The sequence below is a fragment of the Lipotes vexillifer genome, unplaced genomic scaffold (genome assembly GCF_000442215.2).
Source record: "Lipotes vexillifer unplaced genomic scaffold, Lipotes_vexillifer_v1.1 scaffold481, whole genome shotgun sequence".
In the NCBI taxonomy this organism is placed as follows: Eukaryota; Metazoa; Chordata; class Mammalia; order Artiodactyla; family Lipotidae; genus Lipotes; species Lipotes vexillifer.
In genome coordinates this window covers 2,310,237-2,328,420 of record NW_006789873.1, presented here as the reverse complement: position 1 = coordinate 2,328,420, position 18,184 = coordinate 2,310,237, and the positions used below count along the sequence as shown (strand labels likewise).

Here is an 18,184-nt window from a genome sequence, read left to right as displayed (position 1 = left end):
CAGCTGCTGACCGACAGTGCACTTGGTGCTTCAGACGAAGAGATTAAAGGGATAACTGGGTGAGGCACCCTGTGCTTCAGACAGAGGAAATTAAAGATGATAACGGGGTGCTCTGTTCTTTGGGAAAACAGGCCTTTAGATAGTTAAGATGCATTTCAGGAAGAATTTTAATGGACCTGCTTCTTGCACCTTCCCATACGTAGAAAAGCACTATATTCATTGAGTTGAGATATCTGTTTTTGGTGACTAGCAGTAATGTTTTGCCAAAGTGTATGCTGACTGCTTGTATTCCCTCGCACACACAAAAATCACATATAAGCTAGTCTCTATCCCCGCTGTTTCTTTGGAGCAGTTCCTCAGAGCTATCTGAGAGGCTGTCTCCTGGGCTATACTATTCAGTAAGACCTTGAACAAAACTTAACTCATAATTCTCACATTGTGCATTTTTCTTTCAGTCCACACATTTCTATAGAAATGTTGGACTCACCTTGTCAATTTCAAAAAAAAAAAGGTACTGCTATGGCCTTTTTACTTTACTTCCTCACTTCCTCCCCCTCTCTGTTCTATAAAAGAAACTGGCATCCAGACCCCGATAAGATGGTTCTTGGGGACACTAGTCTGCCATCTTCTTGGTCTGCCAGCTTTCCGAATAAAGTCGCTATTCCTTGCATCAAAAAAAAAAAAAAAAAGGTCTGCTATGACTTTCTTGGGAATGCATTGAATATATAGATAAGTTTGGTAGAGTTGACATCTAACAATATTGCATTTTCAAATTCGTGAGCATGGTACATCTTTCCATTTATTTATGTATGTATTTAATTTCTTTTGTAATTTTCAGTATACAGGTCTTGCATATCTTTTGTTAAATTTACTCCAACTACTTAATACTCTTTTCATGCTGTTAAGTATTTCATTTTTTCTTTCATGTTATTGTACACGGTCCTTTATGTTTTGTTTTCTTTTTCTTTCTCTTTATTTTTTCTTCGTTTTATTGAGACATAATTGACATAACAGCATTGTATAAGTCTAAGGTGTACAGCATAACGATTTGATTTACACACATCATGAAGTGATGATCACAATAAGTTTAGTGAACATCCATCATCTCATATAGACGCAAAATTAAAGAGATAGAAAAAAAGTTTTTCTTGTGACGAGAACTCAGGATTTACCCTCTTAACGACTTTCATATATAACATACAACAGTGTGAATTCTATTTATTATGTTGTACATTATATCCCTAGTACTTATTTATCTTATAACTGCAAGTCTGTACGTTTTGACTGCCCTCGTCCAGTTCCCTCTACTCCCACCCCTACCTCTGGTGGGTACATGGTCCTGTTTAAAAATAATTCAATTGCTGGAAATCCATTGCTAATATACATAAGTACAGTTGGTATTTTTATTGACCATGTGTCTTTCAGTGTTGCTAAAATCTTTTATTAATTCTATAAGCTTTCTAAAAACAATTCCTTAGGATTCTTTTTTTTTTTCCCCCCTTTTTTGTGGTACGCTGGCCTCTCACTGTTGTGGCCTCTTCTGTTGCGGAGCACAGGCTCCGGACGCGCAGGCTCAGCGGCCATGGCTCACGGGCCCAGCCGCTTCGCGGCATGTGGGATCTTCCCGGACCGGGGCACGAACCCGCGTCCCCTGCATCGGCAGGCGGACTCTCAACCACTGCGCCACCAGGGAAGCCCTCCTTAGGATTTTTTACATAGATAATGAAATCCTCAGCAAATAAAATTTTATGTCTTCTTTTCCTATGTGTATTCCCTGAAAAAACTTTATTGCATTGTTGCATGTTTACTTTTTTAAGTAAATGCAGAAACTTTTTCCAGGATGGCTGTTTAACGTTACACTCCCATTAGCAACATATGAGAGCTTCACTTTCTATGCATCCTCCCCCAGTGTTTGATGTTTTCACTAGTTTTAACTTTAGCCATCCTAATAGGGTAAATTCATCTTTTTGTAGAGATTTCCAGTTGTCTCAGCACCATTTGTTGAAAAGACCATCATTTCCCCGTTGAATTGTCTTGGTACTCTTGTCAATATCAATTGATCATTCTAATATACAAAATATATAAAGAACTCTTATAACTTAACAAAAAAAGACAACTCAATTTTAAAATCAGTAAAGGACATGAATAGACATTTCTACAAAGATACACAAATGGCCAATAAGCAAATGAAGAAATGTTCAACATCATTAGCCCCAGGGAAATGCAAACAAAAATTACAATGAGGTACTACTTCACACCCACTAGGATAGCCATAATTTTTTAAAAAGGAAAATAACAAGTGTTGGAGAGGATATGGAAAAATTTGAATCATCTACACTACTGCTGAGAATGTAAAATGGTGCAACCTGTGCAAAACAGCTTAGTGGTTCTGTGGTAAGCATAGAATTACCATGTGATCCAGCAGTTCCAATCCTAGGTATGGATGCCCCAAATTGAAATCGGGTGTTTAAATAAAACTTGCACGTGAATGTTCATAGTAGCAGTATTCACAATAGCCAAAAGCTGGAAACAATACAAATGTCCATCAACATATGAATGGATAAACAAAATGTTTATCCATTCAATGCCATACAGTGGAATATTATTCAGCCATAAAAGGAACAAAGTACTAATACCTGCAACAATCTGAGTGAACCTCCAAAACATTATGCTAAATTAAACAAGACAGGCACAAAAATTCACATATGGTATAATACCATTCTTATAAGATATCCAGAATAGGCATATACATAGAGACAGAAAGCCTATTTGTTGTTGCCAAGGGCTGGGGTAGGGAAGGAATGGGGAGTGACTGCTTAATGGGCATGGCATTTCGTTTTGGGGTGATGAATTGTTCTGGAACTATATAGTGGTGATGGTTGCACAACATTGTGAATCTACCTCATAGCACTGAATTGTATATTTTAACATGATAAATTTTGTGTTATATGTATTTTACCACAATAAAAAACAATTGATCATAAATGTAAGGATTTGTTCATAGTCTCTCAATCTGTTCCATTGATCTACACACCTACTTTGCACCAATACCACACTGTCTTAACTGTTGTGGCTTTATAAGTTTTGAAATAGGTAAGTGATTCAACTTTTTCAAAATATTTTGGCTATTTAAGGTAATATACATTCCACATACATTTTAGCATCAGCTTTTCAATATCTAGGAAAGTTAGCTGAGATTTTGATAGATACTGTGTTCAGTCTACAGATGAATTTGGGGAAGATTGCTATCTTGATGATATTCTGTCTTCTAATTCACAAAATGTCTTATTTATTTAGAGCTTTTTTTCATTTAAAAAATATTTTTAAAGTATAGTTGATTTACAATGTTGTGCTAATTTCTGCTGTACAACAAAGTGACAGTTATACATATACATAATCTTTTTCATATTCTTTTTCATTATGGTTTATCACAGGATATTGAATACAGTTCCCTGTATTATACAGTAGGACCTTGTTGTTTATCGTCTTATACATACTAGTTTGCATCTGCTAATCCCAGACTCCTGATCCTTCCCTCCCCTACCTCCCCCTCCCCATCAGCAACCACAAGTCTGTTCTCTGTGTCTGTGAGTCTGTTTCTGTTTCATAGATATGTTCATTTGTGTCGTATTTTAGATTCCACATATAAGTGATATGGTATTTGGCTTTCACTTTCTGACTTACTTAGCAGGATAACGTCTAGATCCATCCGTGTTGCTGCAAATGGCATTATTTCATTCTTTTAATGGCTGAGTAATATTCCATTATATATATATATATATATATATATATATATATATACACCAACTTTGCATTCCTGGGATAAATGCCACTTGGTCATGGTATGTATGTCTAGGGTATTTGGACCAGGCCTTTCCTGGTCTCCCTACTTCCCATTCACAGAGGATGTGATCCATGAAGCAGAAAAAAGAGAATCATAGTGAGGAGGGTGCAGATTCCCCAGCTTCTCCTAGGGCTGTATCTCTGATCAAAAAGCCACACCTTCCATGCCAGTCTCCCATCCTCCCAAGGACCCCACAGAGGAGCCCTTCATCCCCCTGAAGCGCACACAGGGCATAGACCCCAGCCCATTTCCCTATGGTCACCAAATTGGCGCCCTCACCAATGATGGGAGGAGCCAGAATGTCTCCGCCCACCTCCTCTTAGTGGCCACAGGAGCCCACCCACTGCACCCTCATTGGCTGGACAGCCACGGAGGTGGCCCCTGCACATTGCGCACCCAGGGACTGGAGCATGGGGCCCATGTCACTTCCTAGGGTGGCAGCAGGGTCCCTTGGGGGCACCGAGGCTGAGGACAGACAGCAGGAGGCTCAGGCCCTGAGAGGTCACTGTGACCAGAGGGCATCCGCGAGGCAGCGGCGTCAGCCTCGTGCATCATCTCGTGTGGCGTGTGCCCAGGCTGCGGTGACCACGCTCAGGCCTCTGACCAGGGTGGTGCCCGTCTTCTGGAGGAGGGGGACCCCGCGGAGGGGGCGTGTCCCGGGCAGCCAGGGCTCCCACCAGGTACCTCTCAGTCCCCTTTTCCCCCCACAGCACCCCTGGTCTGGGCGGCAGAGGCGGCTCCGTCTTGTGTGCAGGGGGTTTGGGGCGTCCCTAGTCCTCGAGAGCTGGGCCAGCACCACCCAAGCCCCAACTCTCCATCGGTCTCAAGTGGGGAAGACGGGGGCAGAGAAGGCCCACGGGGGTGCTTCCCGGCCCTGCATTTCCCCAGCTGCTCCTGCAGCAGATGCTTTTCCAGATTTCCCCTACGGTGCATCGGCCCAATTTGAGGGTGACTCTGATTATATTTCACAAACGCCCGTGTATTTGAAGCCAAGTGGAGGAAGCGTGGATCTGTCCCCGGTTGGAGGGCAGGGGCCCGTGTTTAACTTGGTCACCTTTGTGCCCTAAAAACCTGCTCGGGAGTCTGGCACGGAGGGGATGACTCGGGGGACACTGAGAAGGCATCATTTTGTTGGCAGGGATCCTTTAAACTGAGAAGGTTTGCTGGGTAGCGTGGTGTCCCTGCTCTGGTTGCATTGATTCTCATGTGTGCTGAGCACTCGTCTGTGCCCGGGCAGGAGTGGGAGGTGAGCACCTGACTTCACCCCAGACCCCAGGCAGGCTGGCCTCAGCACCAGGACAACTCCCATGCTCCTGGGTTCTAGGTTGTAAAAATAGAACTACCGTGTGGTCTAGCAGTCCCACTTCTGGGTATATAGTTAAAGGATATGAAAACAGAATATCGAAAAAATATCTGCACTCCCATATTTATTGAAGCAGTATTCATAATAACCACGATATGGAAAGAATCTAAGAATCTATTAATGGATGAAAGGACAAAGGAGATGTGATATGTATATACACACACACACACACACACACATACATATGTATAAACACACATAGAGAAATTTTTTTCTTTTTTTTTTTTTTTTTGGCCACATAGAATGTGGGATCTTAATTCCCCAACCAGGGATGGAACCCACGCCCCCTGCAGTAGAATAGCGGAGTCTTAACCACTGGACCACCAGGGAAGTCCCATAGAGGAATTTTTAAAATTGTTTATAGTTGATTTACAATACTGTGTTAGTTTCAGGTGTACAGCAAAGTGATTCATACATATTATATATATTCTTATAAGAATTATATATATAATTATATATATATATTCTTTGATTCTTTTCCATTATAGGTTATTATAAGATATTTAATGCAGTTACTTGTGCTATAAGGAAATCGTTGTTTATTTTATTTATGGTATTGTGTACCACAGAGGACCATTATTCAGCCACGAGAAAGAAGGAAATCTTTCTATTTGTGACAATATGGTTGGGACTTGAGGGCATAATGCTAACTAAGTAAGATAGGAAAAACAGAGAAAGACAGATACTATCTGACATCATTATGTAGAATGTAAAAACGCCAAAGTCATAAAAACAAAGAGTAGAACCATGGTTAGCAGGGGCTGGGAGGTGTGGAAATTGGGGAAAGGTTATTTAAGGATACAAATTTGCAAACAGGAGATGAGTTCTGGGGATGTAATGCACAGCATAGTGATTATAGTCAACAATACTGTATTATAAACTTTAAAGTTGCTAAGAGACTAGATCTTAATTGTTCTCATCACACACAAGAAATGGTTATTATGTGATATGATGGAGGTATTAGCTAACACTACTGGTGGTAATCAACTGCAAAATATAAATGTATCAAACCAACATGTGTACAACTTAAAGGTAGACAATTTATATGTCAATTATATCTCAATAAAAAATTACTCCCCATAGTTTAAAACTACAAATGGCCAATGGACATATGAAAAATTTTAATCTTGATATGTATTGAGAGGCATGCAAAATAAAATATCAAAATAAACAATTTGGCTTATCCAATTGAGAGATTCAAAACCTGTCTTGAGACTTCAGTACAGGTAAAGGTGAGGACCAGAAAGAAAGGACCCACGACTTTATCCCAGGACAACTGGAGAGTGGATTTAATTCTACCCGTGAACTGGGGATGATGGGAAAGGAAGAGTTTGAGGGAAATGACGAGTTAACTGAAAGATTACACTGATCTTGAGGAGAGAGAAATGCACCCAGCTTGAGGCAGGAAAGGCAGTAACAGATTTTGAAACGTGTTGTGACCCACAATTGCCACCCTCGTCTCACAACAGTCTCACTCCTGAGTGGCATGAGCACAGTAACATGGCACCGCTGCTCTGGAGGGTGTCAAACCCCTAAGGCGTGCCTACGCTGCGGCCCACGTGCAGGAGTGTATGGTAAGAGATCGACCGTGACTGCACCACAGCATTTATCCACAAGGACGCCTGTCACCACGTCATCAGTAAAACCCAACAAAAACCACAAAAGCAAACCAAAGCCAACAACAACCTCAAACTCAACCCCCCAAACAAACAACAACAAAGGAAAACAAGCAAGAGGCAGTGCGAAATACATGATGAGACCTTCATACCCGAGATACTCTGTGGCTTTGGAAGCAGAAGTGTACTTAATCACACAGGAAGATAAGCAGGAAGTATTTATGTCATAAAGTGAAAAAAGTCATATGTTCCTAATTTTACATATATAAAGGACATGCACACAAAGTGAAAATTCATCCGAAACTGGGCAGTTTCCCTCGGGGTGGGATGGGCTGGGACTCTACGCCGTTTCTATCTCTCGTGTTCTGACTGTATTGGGTTCTGACCGGCCCTCCTGGAACTGCCCTCTCAGCTGCTCTTTCGTCCTCCCCTGACTCAGTTGCTTGGATCCCAGTCAGTCTCCAGAAGTGGGAGGTTCGCAAGAAGACAGGTGGCCCCACCTCAGCGTGGCCCCAGCTGCTCCAATGGGGAGCTCCACGTTGTTAAGGCTCCCAGCTCTGCCCCCAAGCCCTGGGTTTCTTATCTGTCCCCTGGCCCCTACCCAGAAAGATCAGGGTCGCCTTCAGACTGTGTCCTTGCACCACCTCTCCAGCCTAATACCCTGTCCCTGCAAGAGGCACTGGGGCCTCAGGAAAGCAGCTTCTGCTTGGGTGGGCATCTGTGGGGGGCACGCGGTGGCCGCGGTGCAGCCTCCGGCCCTGGGGTGAGGCAGGCAGAGATCCGCACCTGGGACCCGGGCTCCAGCTGGGCAGCTGAGGAGGGCACATGGTGTGAGGCTCGGCCGCTCTGTCCTGGGTGCAACCAGGCTGCTGGGGTCCTCAGCCCCAGGAACTCTGAGTGCATCGACCATGAGCAGCCACCGCCCGAGCAGACGTGGGACCGGTGCGGGGTGAGGGCCAGGGTCTCTCCTGACTCCCCTTTGCACCGCTCCTGGTGCGTCAGTCAGCAGCGCAGCCAAGGCCTCCAGGACCAATGCAGGCCCATCCAGAGGAGACTCTCCCGTGCGATGCTGGGCCCAGGGGCCAGCCTGGGGACAGAGACGTGGGGTCAGGCGTGGGTCTCAGCCCCATGCCACCCACCACTGTCCCTTCCCCTCCTGGTGACATGGTCCCCAGGAGCCACCCACCCTCCCGTCCCGCCACCCAAACTGAGGGGGTTGTGCCACTCAACACTGAGGAGCCCTTGGTCCAGCCTTGGGTGGGATTTGTGGCAGGGTGGGGAGGTCCGGCTCTGTGGGTGAGGACCTTGCTCCCCGGGGGTGCTGGGACTCATCTCTCCCGTGCCCATCTCAGCTCAGACTGTCCCCCGGTCTTCCCTGTGACTTCCCATACACTCCACTTTCCCTACCACGGGCCCCTCTGTCTCTAGGTCCCCTGGGAGCCTCTGCTCCCTTCCCCCATCCCACGGTGCTAGGTCTTCCAGAAGGAGGTGGGAGAGTGCAGGCCCAGAGGCAGATTCGGCTCCACCACTTCTTACCTGTGTCATAAGGGCAAAGCGCTCCCCTCCCAGAGCCCCCAGTAGGTGGGGAGGACAGAGCTCCCCCAGAGCGTCGCTAGGTCTGTCCTTCCTTCCCCACGCCAGAACCGGACCACTGGACCACCCCACCCCTCGGGGTCTCTGCCTGGTCCCTTCCTCTCCTTGTGGGTCAGGCCCTTCTCTAGGCTGCTCCCCAGGCAGCTCTAGGGTCAGGGTCAGGGTTAGGGTTAGGGACTCTCTTGACAAGACCAGAGAAGGGGCAGGTCACTTCCTATAACACCAGTTCCTGAGACAAAGAAAGAGATGGGGACTTGAGAGCTGCCTCCCCACCCAGAGAGGTCCCTGTCTCGCCAAGTGTCACCTCCTCTGCAAGCCCCTTCTCCATCTCCCCTCCACCCCAGCCTGAGGGCTGCCCTCCGCTCAAGGAGATCCCCACTTTCCCAAATTCTCTGGGACACGAGGGCTGCTGGAGGCCGTCCAGGGCTGTGGCACCGGGAGGGCACGGGGAGGAGCTGGAGGGAGCGTGGCTGAGATGGTGGGAGGGCCGGGGAGGAATGCATCTTTCCTGCTCTTCCGTGGCCGCAGGTGCGGAGCTTTGGAGGATGCCCCAGGAGAGCAGAGAGGGGAGCAACAGGGCCAGCAGCAGCGGGCAGAGAGCAGTCCCCTGGCCGCAGAGGCCAGGCAGGGGGCCGGTTTGCAAAGGGCAGAGAAACAGACAGACCTGGGCTTTGGCCAAGAACACAGCCACCCTTCCAGGCTGCCCCCCAGTGTGTGGAGGACAAGGGTAGCAGCATCTTTTCTCCTCTAGGGCCTTCCCTGGGCCTCCCCTGGGCCTCCCCGAGCCCATTTCCCTCCACTCCCCCGTGTTCAGGTGACACCACTGGGGCCGTGGCCGGGAGGTGATGGGCTGACCCTCCAAGATGCCGAGGCCGCCGCCTCTCACCCCCATCTTGGAAATATGACAAGGGACTCCGGAGGGCCTGCGCCCGCCCTGCCTTGCCTGCTCGCGGCTCGGCAGCTTTCCGGGCTGGCTTCCTCGGGCCCCTTCCACGTCTCCCCCAAACCACCGAGGGGCCTGGACATCTACATGTCATGGCAACCGCCTCCCTCCAGCCCGAAGTCCAACCTCTGGCCTCCTACCTCTTTGGTCAGGGCCAGTCATTCACGTTCCTGCTGCAGAATTTCTTCCTTCTGCTCCCCACTTCGCCCAAGGTGAGGCAACAGGTCGGCCGCACTCAAGTAATTTTCTCGAGTTCGATGGAAAGGGCCCGTTTCGCGAGTTTCTGTGCAGCTCGTCACCGGCCGCGACGTGGGTGACCAGAGCCGGGGCTTGGGGCTCGGTGGCCGTGACCTCCGCCGAGGTCTAGGGTCCGGGGGCCCGGGCCGCCCCTTCTCCTTCCCCCGCCGCGTCCCGGCGGCCCTGGGCCCCGCGGAGCTTCATGCCGGCGCCCCTGCCGTCGCGGCCGCGCGGCGGTTGCGGGCGCTCACTCGATCCGCACCTGCAGGCGGACGTTGAGCATCACCGAGGCCACGATGTAGAAGTAGGGGAAGTTCACGCGCAGCCGCCAGGCCAGGTCGAAGAAGGTGATCAGCGTGCGCGTGAGCCCCTTGCAGAAGGCGCCGTACGAGCCGCGGGCCGCAGCCGAGCGAGACAGCCGCACCGCCAGGCCCGACATGGCAGCCGCCGCAGCCGCAGACAGGGCCGCTGACGCCGCCATGGGCCCGGCCCGGCGCACACCCCGCCGACCGATCGCACCGCAGGCGGGCGGGCAGGTGGATCCGAAGCCTTGAGCCGACGGCCAGCAGCCCTCGCGTACCGCCCGGCTCTCGATCTCGCCTACCCGGCTAGGCTCCAGCTGCAGTGGTAGCCACAGCCAAGTCTCCGCCTCAGCCGCCCAGGGACAGCTCCGCCCCTTCGCCTGCTCCCAGAGTTGCGGCCGCCAGCCTAGCTCCGCCGCTAGCGTGGTCACGCCCCTTTCCGGGCGCCATAGAGCTCCGGGCGCGGACTCAGCCCCACCCCAGACCCGCCCCCCCGGAAGCCCCGCCTCCTCCCGGGCTGCCAAGGAGAGAGCCCAGAGGGCCTTGAGTGCTTTGGAAGGCGGTGCTGCCCTGGGATTCTTTTGCTGAATGTGCTAGAGCAGGGGCAGCGGAGGCCCGGAGGGTCTGGGCCGCTGGGCTTGTTCTGCACAGAAGGCCCACCCTGAATGCTCTGCCCATTTACACCATCCCCTCTCCCTCCCTGTCTCCACAGAAAACTGGGCCAGCCAACCCACTGTACTTTTTCTTAAAAGTATTTATTTATTTGGTTGTGCCGGGTCTTAGTTGCAGCAGCCGGGCTCCTTAGTTGTGGCATGCAAATTCTTAGTTGCGGCATGAATGTGGGATCTAGTTCCCCGACCAGGGATGGAACCTGGACCCCCTGCATTGGGAGTGCGGAGTCTTATCCACTGTGCCACCAGGGAAGTCCCACTCTGTACTTTAATTCACATTTTTCTGGTAACTCTGCACTATGGAGTTTCACCAAACCCACATGCGCATTTTTTCCCCTTTCTGGTATATTTGCTGGTGTTGTGTATTTCTTTATTCATGAATTGCCCCATTGTCCTTCCCTTTTACCTGTAGGGGAGGAAAGACTTTCCCTCTACCCTCCTAGATTCAATATGTTAATATATACACTTCCTAGGTCAATGAAAAACACGGACAACAGGCAGAGTAACAGGAGAAAAGGTATACATATTTATTAATTTTTAATGTTATTTGGGCGATGGCGTCATAAGAAAAACAAAGAATACCTAGAAAGGCAGTGAGATTTGAGATCTTATATGCCACCTTAACAGGGGAAGGGGAGGGAAGATGTAGGCAATCTAGGGAAGAGTAAATGATTTGTAGAAAGTTGGGTGACACCTTAGAAGCATAGATGGGAGATTTCACAGTTTGAGACAGAGTTTGTCTGGGTGTGGTGTTGACATCTAGTTCTTCTCCTGTGGTAAGAGTCAATCCTCCCTGGTTGATGAAACTTCCAAGGAGGGGATTTATGACAGAGTTCCTTTTAGAAGCTCTGTCTTTAAGCAGATAAGGGGATTTCAGAGAAAGCTGTGTTTTCAGATGACTTCAGCTAAAGATAATCAGTATAACCGAAGTGGCATATTTTGGGGTGGCATGTACTGAAGTCCTTCATACCCTATAGTGATTTCTAAGCACTTCTCTTAATCCATTGTTTGTCCTGGATACTGCACAGAATCTCTCAGGTTTTCATTTGCCCTCGTTCATGGCATTTCTTGCTGGTGTGTTTAAAAGCCCTTTCATGGTTTCATCTCATCTTTATTGTAAACCAAGTCCAACCCAAACTTGATCATGTTTTCAAGACTATTTAATGAAGTGGAAAAATGCTCATGTTTCCTTATAGTTGTAACTTTTAAAAAGCTGTGTGCAAGAGGTAGAGTCACCACGACCCCATCCCAGTTTCACAAGGAGGGCTGGCCTGTGTATTAAGGCTTTCTCAAAGTGCCTGTTCACCATCACATTTGAACATCTCTATGGCATCCGTGTGACTGTTTAAGAAACCCAACAGATTCGTATACACTGATTGGGCAATTGTCCTACCTACATGGTCAAGGAAAAAAAGGCATACCTGAAGCGTCAAGGACACTGAAAGAGGTGGTACAGAGCGGAACTAATCGCTGGTTCAGTTTACCACCCATACACACATACATACACAAATTCTATATTTGTGAAAACCTCCTTTGGAAGTGAAAGGGAAGTAAGGACATTCTCAGATGAAAGGAAATTAAGAGAATTTTTCATCAGAAGACCTACCCTTAAAGAATGGCTAAAGAAAGTTCCCTAGACAGAAAGAAAATGACACGTGAGGAGGATGGCACTTTAGGAAGGAAGAACAATTGGAATGGGTAAAAATAGGGATAAATAGACTGTCTTGCTCATGAGTTTCAAAAATTATTTTGATGGTTGAAGCAAAAATTATAATGTCATCTGCTGCCATCTAAATACAATGGAGCACTTTATTACATATGGTGGGTATTGATTTTTTTTTTCCCATCCAGATATTTGGCTTCAGAAAAAATCAGATTAGGAAATGCTTATAAACAAGCTAGTGTTTCTGTTTTTAAATAACAGTTTCATTGAGATGTAATTCACATAGCATAGAATTCATCCTTTTAAAATGTGCAATTCAATAGTTTTTAGTATATTTACAAAGTTGTGCAACCAGCACCACTATTTAATTTTAGAAAATTTCCCTCACCCCGAAAAGAAACCCTGTACCCCTTAGTAGTCAAACTCCATCACCCCCTTCTCCTAGGCCCTGGCAACCACTAATGTACTTTCTATCTCTGTGGATTTGCTTATGCTGGACGTTTCATATAAATGAAATCATACACTATGCAGCTGTTCATAACTGGCTTATTTCACTTAGCGTAAAGTTTTCAAGGTTCATCTTGTTGTAACCTGTATCAGTATTTCATTTTTAATGGCTAGATAATATTCCATTTTATGGCTAGGACAAATTTTGTTTATCCATTTATCAGTTGAAGGATATTTGGGTTGTTTCCACTTTGGGGCTGTTATGAATAATACTGTTAGGAACTTTCATGTACAAAGTTTTGTGTGGACATACGTTTTCATTTCTCTTGGGTATATACCTAGCAGTGGAATTGTTAGGCCATATGGTAACTCTATGTTTAACTTTCTAAGGAACAGCAAAAGGGTTTGCCAAAGCGGATGCACCATTTAACAATCCCACCAACAATGTAAGAGGGTTATAGTTTCCCCCATATCCTGCCAACACTTGTTCTGCCTGTGTTTTTTATTATAAACATCCTAGTGGATGTGAGGTGGCACCTCATTATGGTATTGATTTTTATTTCCCTAATGACTAATGATGTTGAACACGTTGTCATGTGCTTGTTGGCCACCTTTGGAAAAATGTCTATTCAGACCCTTTGCTGATTTTTTTTTTATTGTAGTAAAATAGATGTATCATATGTGACGTAATAAGAAAGATATACTTGGTCTTTGACCGTGGTTCCTGACACTGAGCTCCTAAAACTCTTATAATGTCCTGGATGATAGGGGTGCTAGAAGCATCTTATTCAGAGTGCCTAAATCCCTTTCTGGGGTAATAGGAGTGTCTTTCATTCTAATTAGGTGACCCTTGGTGGGCTCCTGGGTAGTTTCAGGATGGGGGCTGGTCACCAGAAGGACCAAGTGATGATGAAAAGCTTAGTGCTTTCGGCCCCAAGGGGAGAAGACCCTGTCCATGTGTTGGAAGGGTGACACGCCACAAACTCCACAGGGACACAAACTCCTGTGCTCGAGACCCTTGCAGACCTCTCCCTAAATACTTCATCTGGCTGTTCCCTTGTATCCTTTATAATATCCTTTATAATAAGCTGGTAAGTGTAAGTAGTGTTTCCCTGAATTCTATGACCTGTTACAGCAAATTGTCAAACCCGAAGAGGAGATCATGGGAACCCCGGGTTACAGCCAAACTGTAAAAAAGGGTAGGGAACCTGGGAACTCATTACTTGTGATTGGCATCTGAAGTGGGGGCAGTCTTATGGGACTGAGCCCTTAATCTGTAGGATCTGTGCTAACTCTGGGTAGTTAGTGTCAAGATTGGATTAAATTGTAGGGCAACCAGTTGGTGTCCACAAAGAACTGGAGAATTGCTTGGTGCAGAAAACCCACACATTTGGTGCCAGAAGTACTGTGAGCAGAGAAAGTTTCCCTTTACATAAAATTTACCATTGTAAAGTGTAGAATTCAATGGCATCAAGTACATTCACAAAGTTGTGTAACCATCACCACTATCTAGTTCCAGAACTTTTTCTCACCCTAAATGGGAAACCCCATACCCAGTAAGCAGTCACAACTCGTCCCCACTTCGCCCTGTCATCCCCTGGCAACCACTAATCTGCTTCCTGTCTCTGTGGATTTGCCTTTTCTGGACATTTCATGTGAATGAACTCATCTAGTATGTGGCCTTTGTGTCTGGCTTCTTTCATTCCGCATAATATTTTTTAAAATCATCCATGTTCTAGCATATATCAGTACTTCATTTCCTGTTATGGCTGAATAATATTCCATTGTATGGATAGATCATATTTTGTTTACCCATTCATCCATTGAAGGACATTTGTGTCGTTTCAACTTTTTGATCATTGTGAATAATGCTGCTATGAACATTGGGTACACATATTTGTTTGGACATCTGTTTTCAATTCTTTCGGGTATATGCCTTGGAGAGGAATTGCTGGATCATATGGTAATTTTATGTTTACTTTTTGAGGAACTGGGGAACTGTTTTCCACAGTAGCTGCACCTCATCCTCCCCTCCCGCCATTCACCCCTTAGCCTCTGGAAGGTCTCATGCCGTAGAGGACTTCCCCTTACACGCAAATCTGTCATAGCATAAATTTGCCCAAATGAAACTCTTGTACTATTTCCTCATGGTCATATTCGCCCCTTGATTAACCCCGTAATCCTTCAAATTCACTACCATTGGCCCCCATACCTGCTGGTTCTGCATCTGCACATACGGAGGGCTGATTGTATTCATTGTACTAGCCATTTTACCATTTTACATAGCACACTAGAGCATCCATGGATTTTGGTATGGGGGAGGGGGTGAGGCTCCAGGAACCAACTCCACGCAGATACAGAAGGACGACTGTATATTGTCCCACTCCAGATTTGTTTCGGGGAGACTTTAGTGAAATGGGAGAGCTGCTGGAAAAACTGCACCCCAACATGATCCTGCCCCCGAAAGAGACACTCAGCGCTCCACTCTTGCCTCTTTGAAGGCACTCCATGGCCTCCAGCAAAGGAGCATTGCAGCTGGAGGAAGGAAAATGCCCTTGCTTCAGAAGCTACTGGATATCGGCTCTTCATAAATCAGCATTTTCCAAATCAGCCTGGATTCCCAGACACTGTGCTTAAGGGCACCCAGCACTCAGGCTCTGCCCACCAGGATCCCCCTCCCACCCCCCTATATAGTACTCTGTGCCGCAGACGTGGGACTTTTTGTTGATGTCTCTTGGAATGCAACAGCCACTGCAGTTTCTTCTGTCCAGCCGCAGAATCTGTTGAATATCCATTTCCTTTCCAGAACTAATGACTTTTGTTTTTCCATCCCAAGAGAACTTTGAACCCAGGAAGGTGGCCACTGCAATCCATGGAGGGGATTGTATAAGTCATTTTATATGTCTGTTGCTAATATTTTGTTTGAGCTGAGAGGAGAACCTTCTTTGTTGAGTTTTTAAAACATTTTTGTAAATGTATTTAAAGATTGTTGCCTACCAGCTGTTAAAACTCCAAACTCTGCAGGGTTGTCACAGACTCAATTCCCCGTTTGTGGCCAACGCTATCGGGCAACTTGTCTGTGGGAGTAATTCAGAATTGGGCCCAAAGAATTTGTATTAGCCTCATTTTTCTTCTTCAGGTACCATGCTGGCCGCCACACAAGAGAGGCATAGTGGTAGTGGTGTCAGATTTCTACCAAGTCATCAAATATTTCCATTTAAAGAATTTGATAATCATATTCACGTTGCATTCTTGTCTTTTAGTGTGTTTACAATTTTCAACAGCGATACTGGAGGGTAATCGTCATCTAAAATCCAGTAGTTTGCAGGGCAGGGGGCTAAGAGTTGTGAATGGTCCCTGTTGCATGGGTTTTCAGGGAAGAGGGCTAAAAAGGAAGTTGAAACTGGGGCTCTGGGACAGGTTAGGTGGGGGTCTGTAGACTCAGTTAACCTGAACTCACAATCTTCATTATTATTTAACTGGGAACTGCAATTCACATGTTGGACCACTAGCCAAGGAAAAGGATTTTTGAATAAAGGCATATACTGACCATCATGATTACATTAAAATGAGAAATATTATTCTGTCAAAAAATATCCAAAATCTCAGGGCATACATCAAGCTGGTGAAAATATTCACAAATACAGCAGACAAAAGGCTGACATCTTTCCTGTGTAAGAAACTCCTATGAATCGATTAGATAAACAAAGGACATGAACAGGCAATTTACAACATGGGAACCACAACTAGTTTACAGACATGGAAAAATGTTCAGGCTCTCTGGTACAAAGGAAATTCAAATTCAAGCAGTAATGAGATACTCTTTTTACCTATCTAATTAACACAATTAAAAAATGTATACCACCATCACCAACCAAAAAAGAATAGCTAGTACCCAGTGGTGATAAGGGTGTGGTATATAACATAATTCTCATACATTATTGGTGGGAATGTAAATTTGAATAATCCTTGTGGAAATCAACTAGGTAATATAAAGAGAACCATACAATTTTTATATCTTTGACCCATAATTTCCTTTTCTGGGAGTTTACTGGAAAACATAAACCTATATATGTGCTATGGACTATTTTCCCCCCAAATTGTGTTTCCTCCAAATTCATATGTTGAATTTCTAACCCTCATGTGATACTATTTGAAAGATAATTAAGTTTATATGAGGTCATGAGGGTGGGACCTTCACGATGGGATTAGTACCCTCGTAAGAAAAGATACCAGACAGCTTGTCCTCTTTCTCTTTCCCCACCACGTAAGGACACAGCCAGAACGCACCTGTCAACAAGCCAGGAAGACAGTTCTCATCAGAAATCAACCATATTGGCACCTTGATCTTAAACTTTTAGCCTCCAGAACTGAGGGAATATTAATTTCTGTCGCTTAAGCCACCTGGTCTATGATATTTTGTCATGGCAGCCCAAGCTGACTAAGACAACATGACTTTCATCCATTCATTCATTTATCTGTTTATTCAACAAATATTTATTGAGAGTCTGCTATACCCTAGGCACTATGTTATGTGCTGAGGGCACCATGAGGAATCAGGCAGGCATGGTCCTTGCCCTCATGGAACTTACCACGTAGTGGAAAGATACACGTGAAACAGAAAATTATGGAAAGTGCCATGGAGGAAAAGTACAGAGCACTATGAGAACATACGCTATGGGATTGACTGGGGTTATTTACACGAGCAATGAATTGAAAACAACCTGAAGATCCATAGAAAAGAGATTCATTCAAGAAGTATCAATTCATCCACTTGGAGGATTACTACAAAGACATTTAACAGTCCTTTTATAGTGATGGAAAAATGCTAAAAGAAAAAAAGGATAAAAATTGAGGACCCAGGAGGGTCAGATCAAGATGGCAGAGTAGGAGGACATGGAGCTCACTTCCCCCCACAAACACATAAAAAATACATCTACATGTGGAATACTTCTCACAGAAAACTAACTCGAAACTGGCAGAAGAACTCTTATACAACAACAGCTGCAAAAAATATTTCCATGTAACAGGGTAGGATGGAAAAAAGGCATAGGGTCAGGATCTCTGCCCCTGGGAGGGATCTGCAAGGAAGAGAAGGTCCAGAACCTCACCCTAGGGAGCAAGTGGGTTGAGCCACAGACCAGACATCCGAGGCCTGGGGTCCTGTGCTGAGCAGACAAGCTGCCTTCACTGCTGGGAGAACCACTGGGACAGATAAAAGGGCTGGAGAAGCCAAGATTCCACTTGCAAAGAGTGTGGGGTACTGACTTACCAACAAACAGGACAGAGAAAGCCATGCACTGTCAGCTGCCACCATGCTGCACTTCCCCATTCCAAAGGGGCAAACACCCCAGTCCTGCTCACTGCACACTGCAGCTTGGTGGAGGTTCTGGGCCAGCTGGGCCCTGGGAAAAGACTATGTCTAGCTATGCAGATACAGCCCTGAGGCCTAGAGTGTTGTCCAGGTGGGGTGGTGTCAGCCAGTGTTGGCACTAGCTTAATCAG

General features: G+C 46.1%; 1 protein-coding gene across 1 annotated transcript; it reads right to left on the bottom strand.

The window, feature by feature from the left end:
• Nucleotides 1-9,843: 9,843 nt before the first annotated feature.
• On the bottom strand, nt 9,844-14,936 carry LOC103069858 (uncharacterized protein MGC39606-like). The gene is made up of 2 exons (XM_007462913.1): nt 14,892-14,936; nt 9,844-10,215 (listed from the first exon to the last, which is right to left on the bottom strand). The coding sequence occupies exons 1-2, from the start codon at nt 14,934-14,936 to the stop codon at nt 9,844-9,846; spliced, it is 417 nt and encodes a 138-aa protein (XP_007462975.1).
• Between the last annotated feature and the right edge of the window lie 3,248 nt (nt 14,937-18,184).

Coding starts and splice junctions, on each gene's coding strand:
- LOC103069858 (XM_007462913.1), bottom strand. CDS start 14,936: ATGAATACAATCAGCCCTCCGTATGTGCAGATGCAGAACCAGCAG. Junction 10,216..14,891: donor TGCAGATGCAGAACCAGCAG/GTATGGGGGCCA, acceptor CTACCACTGCAG/CTGGAGCCTAGCCGGGTAGG.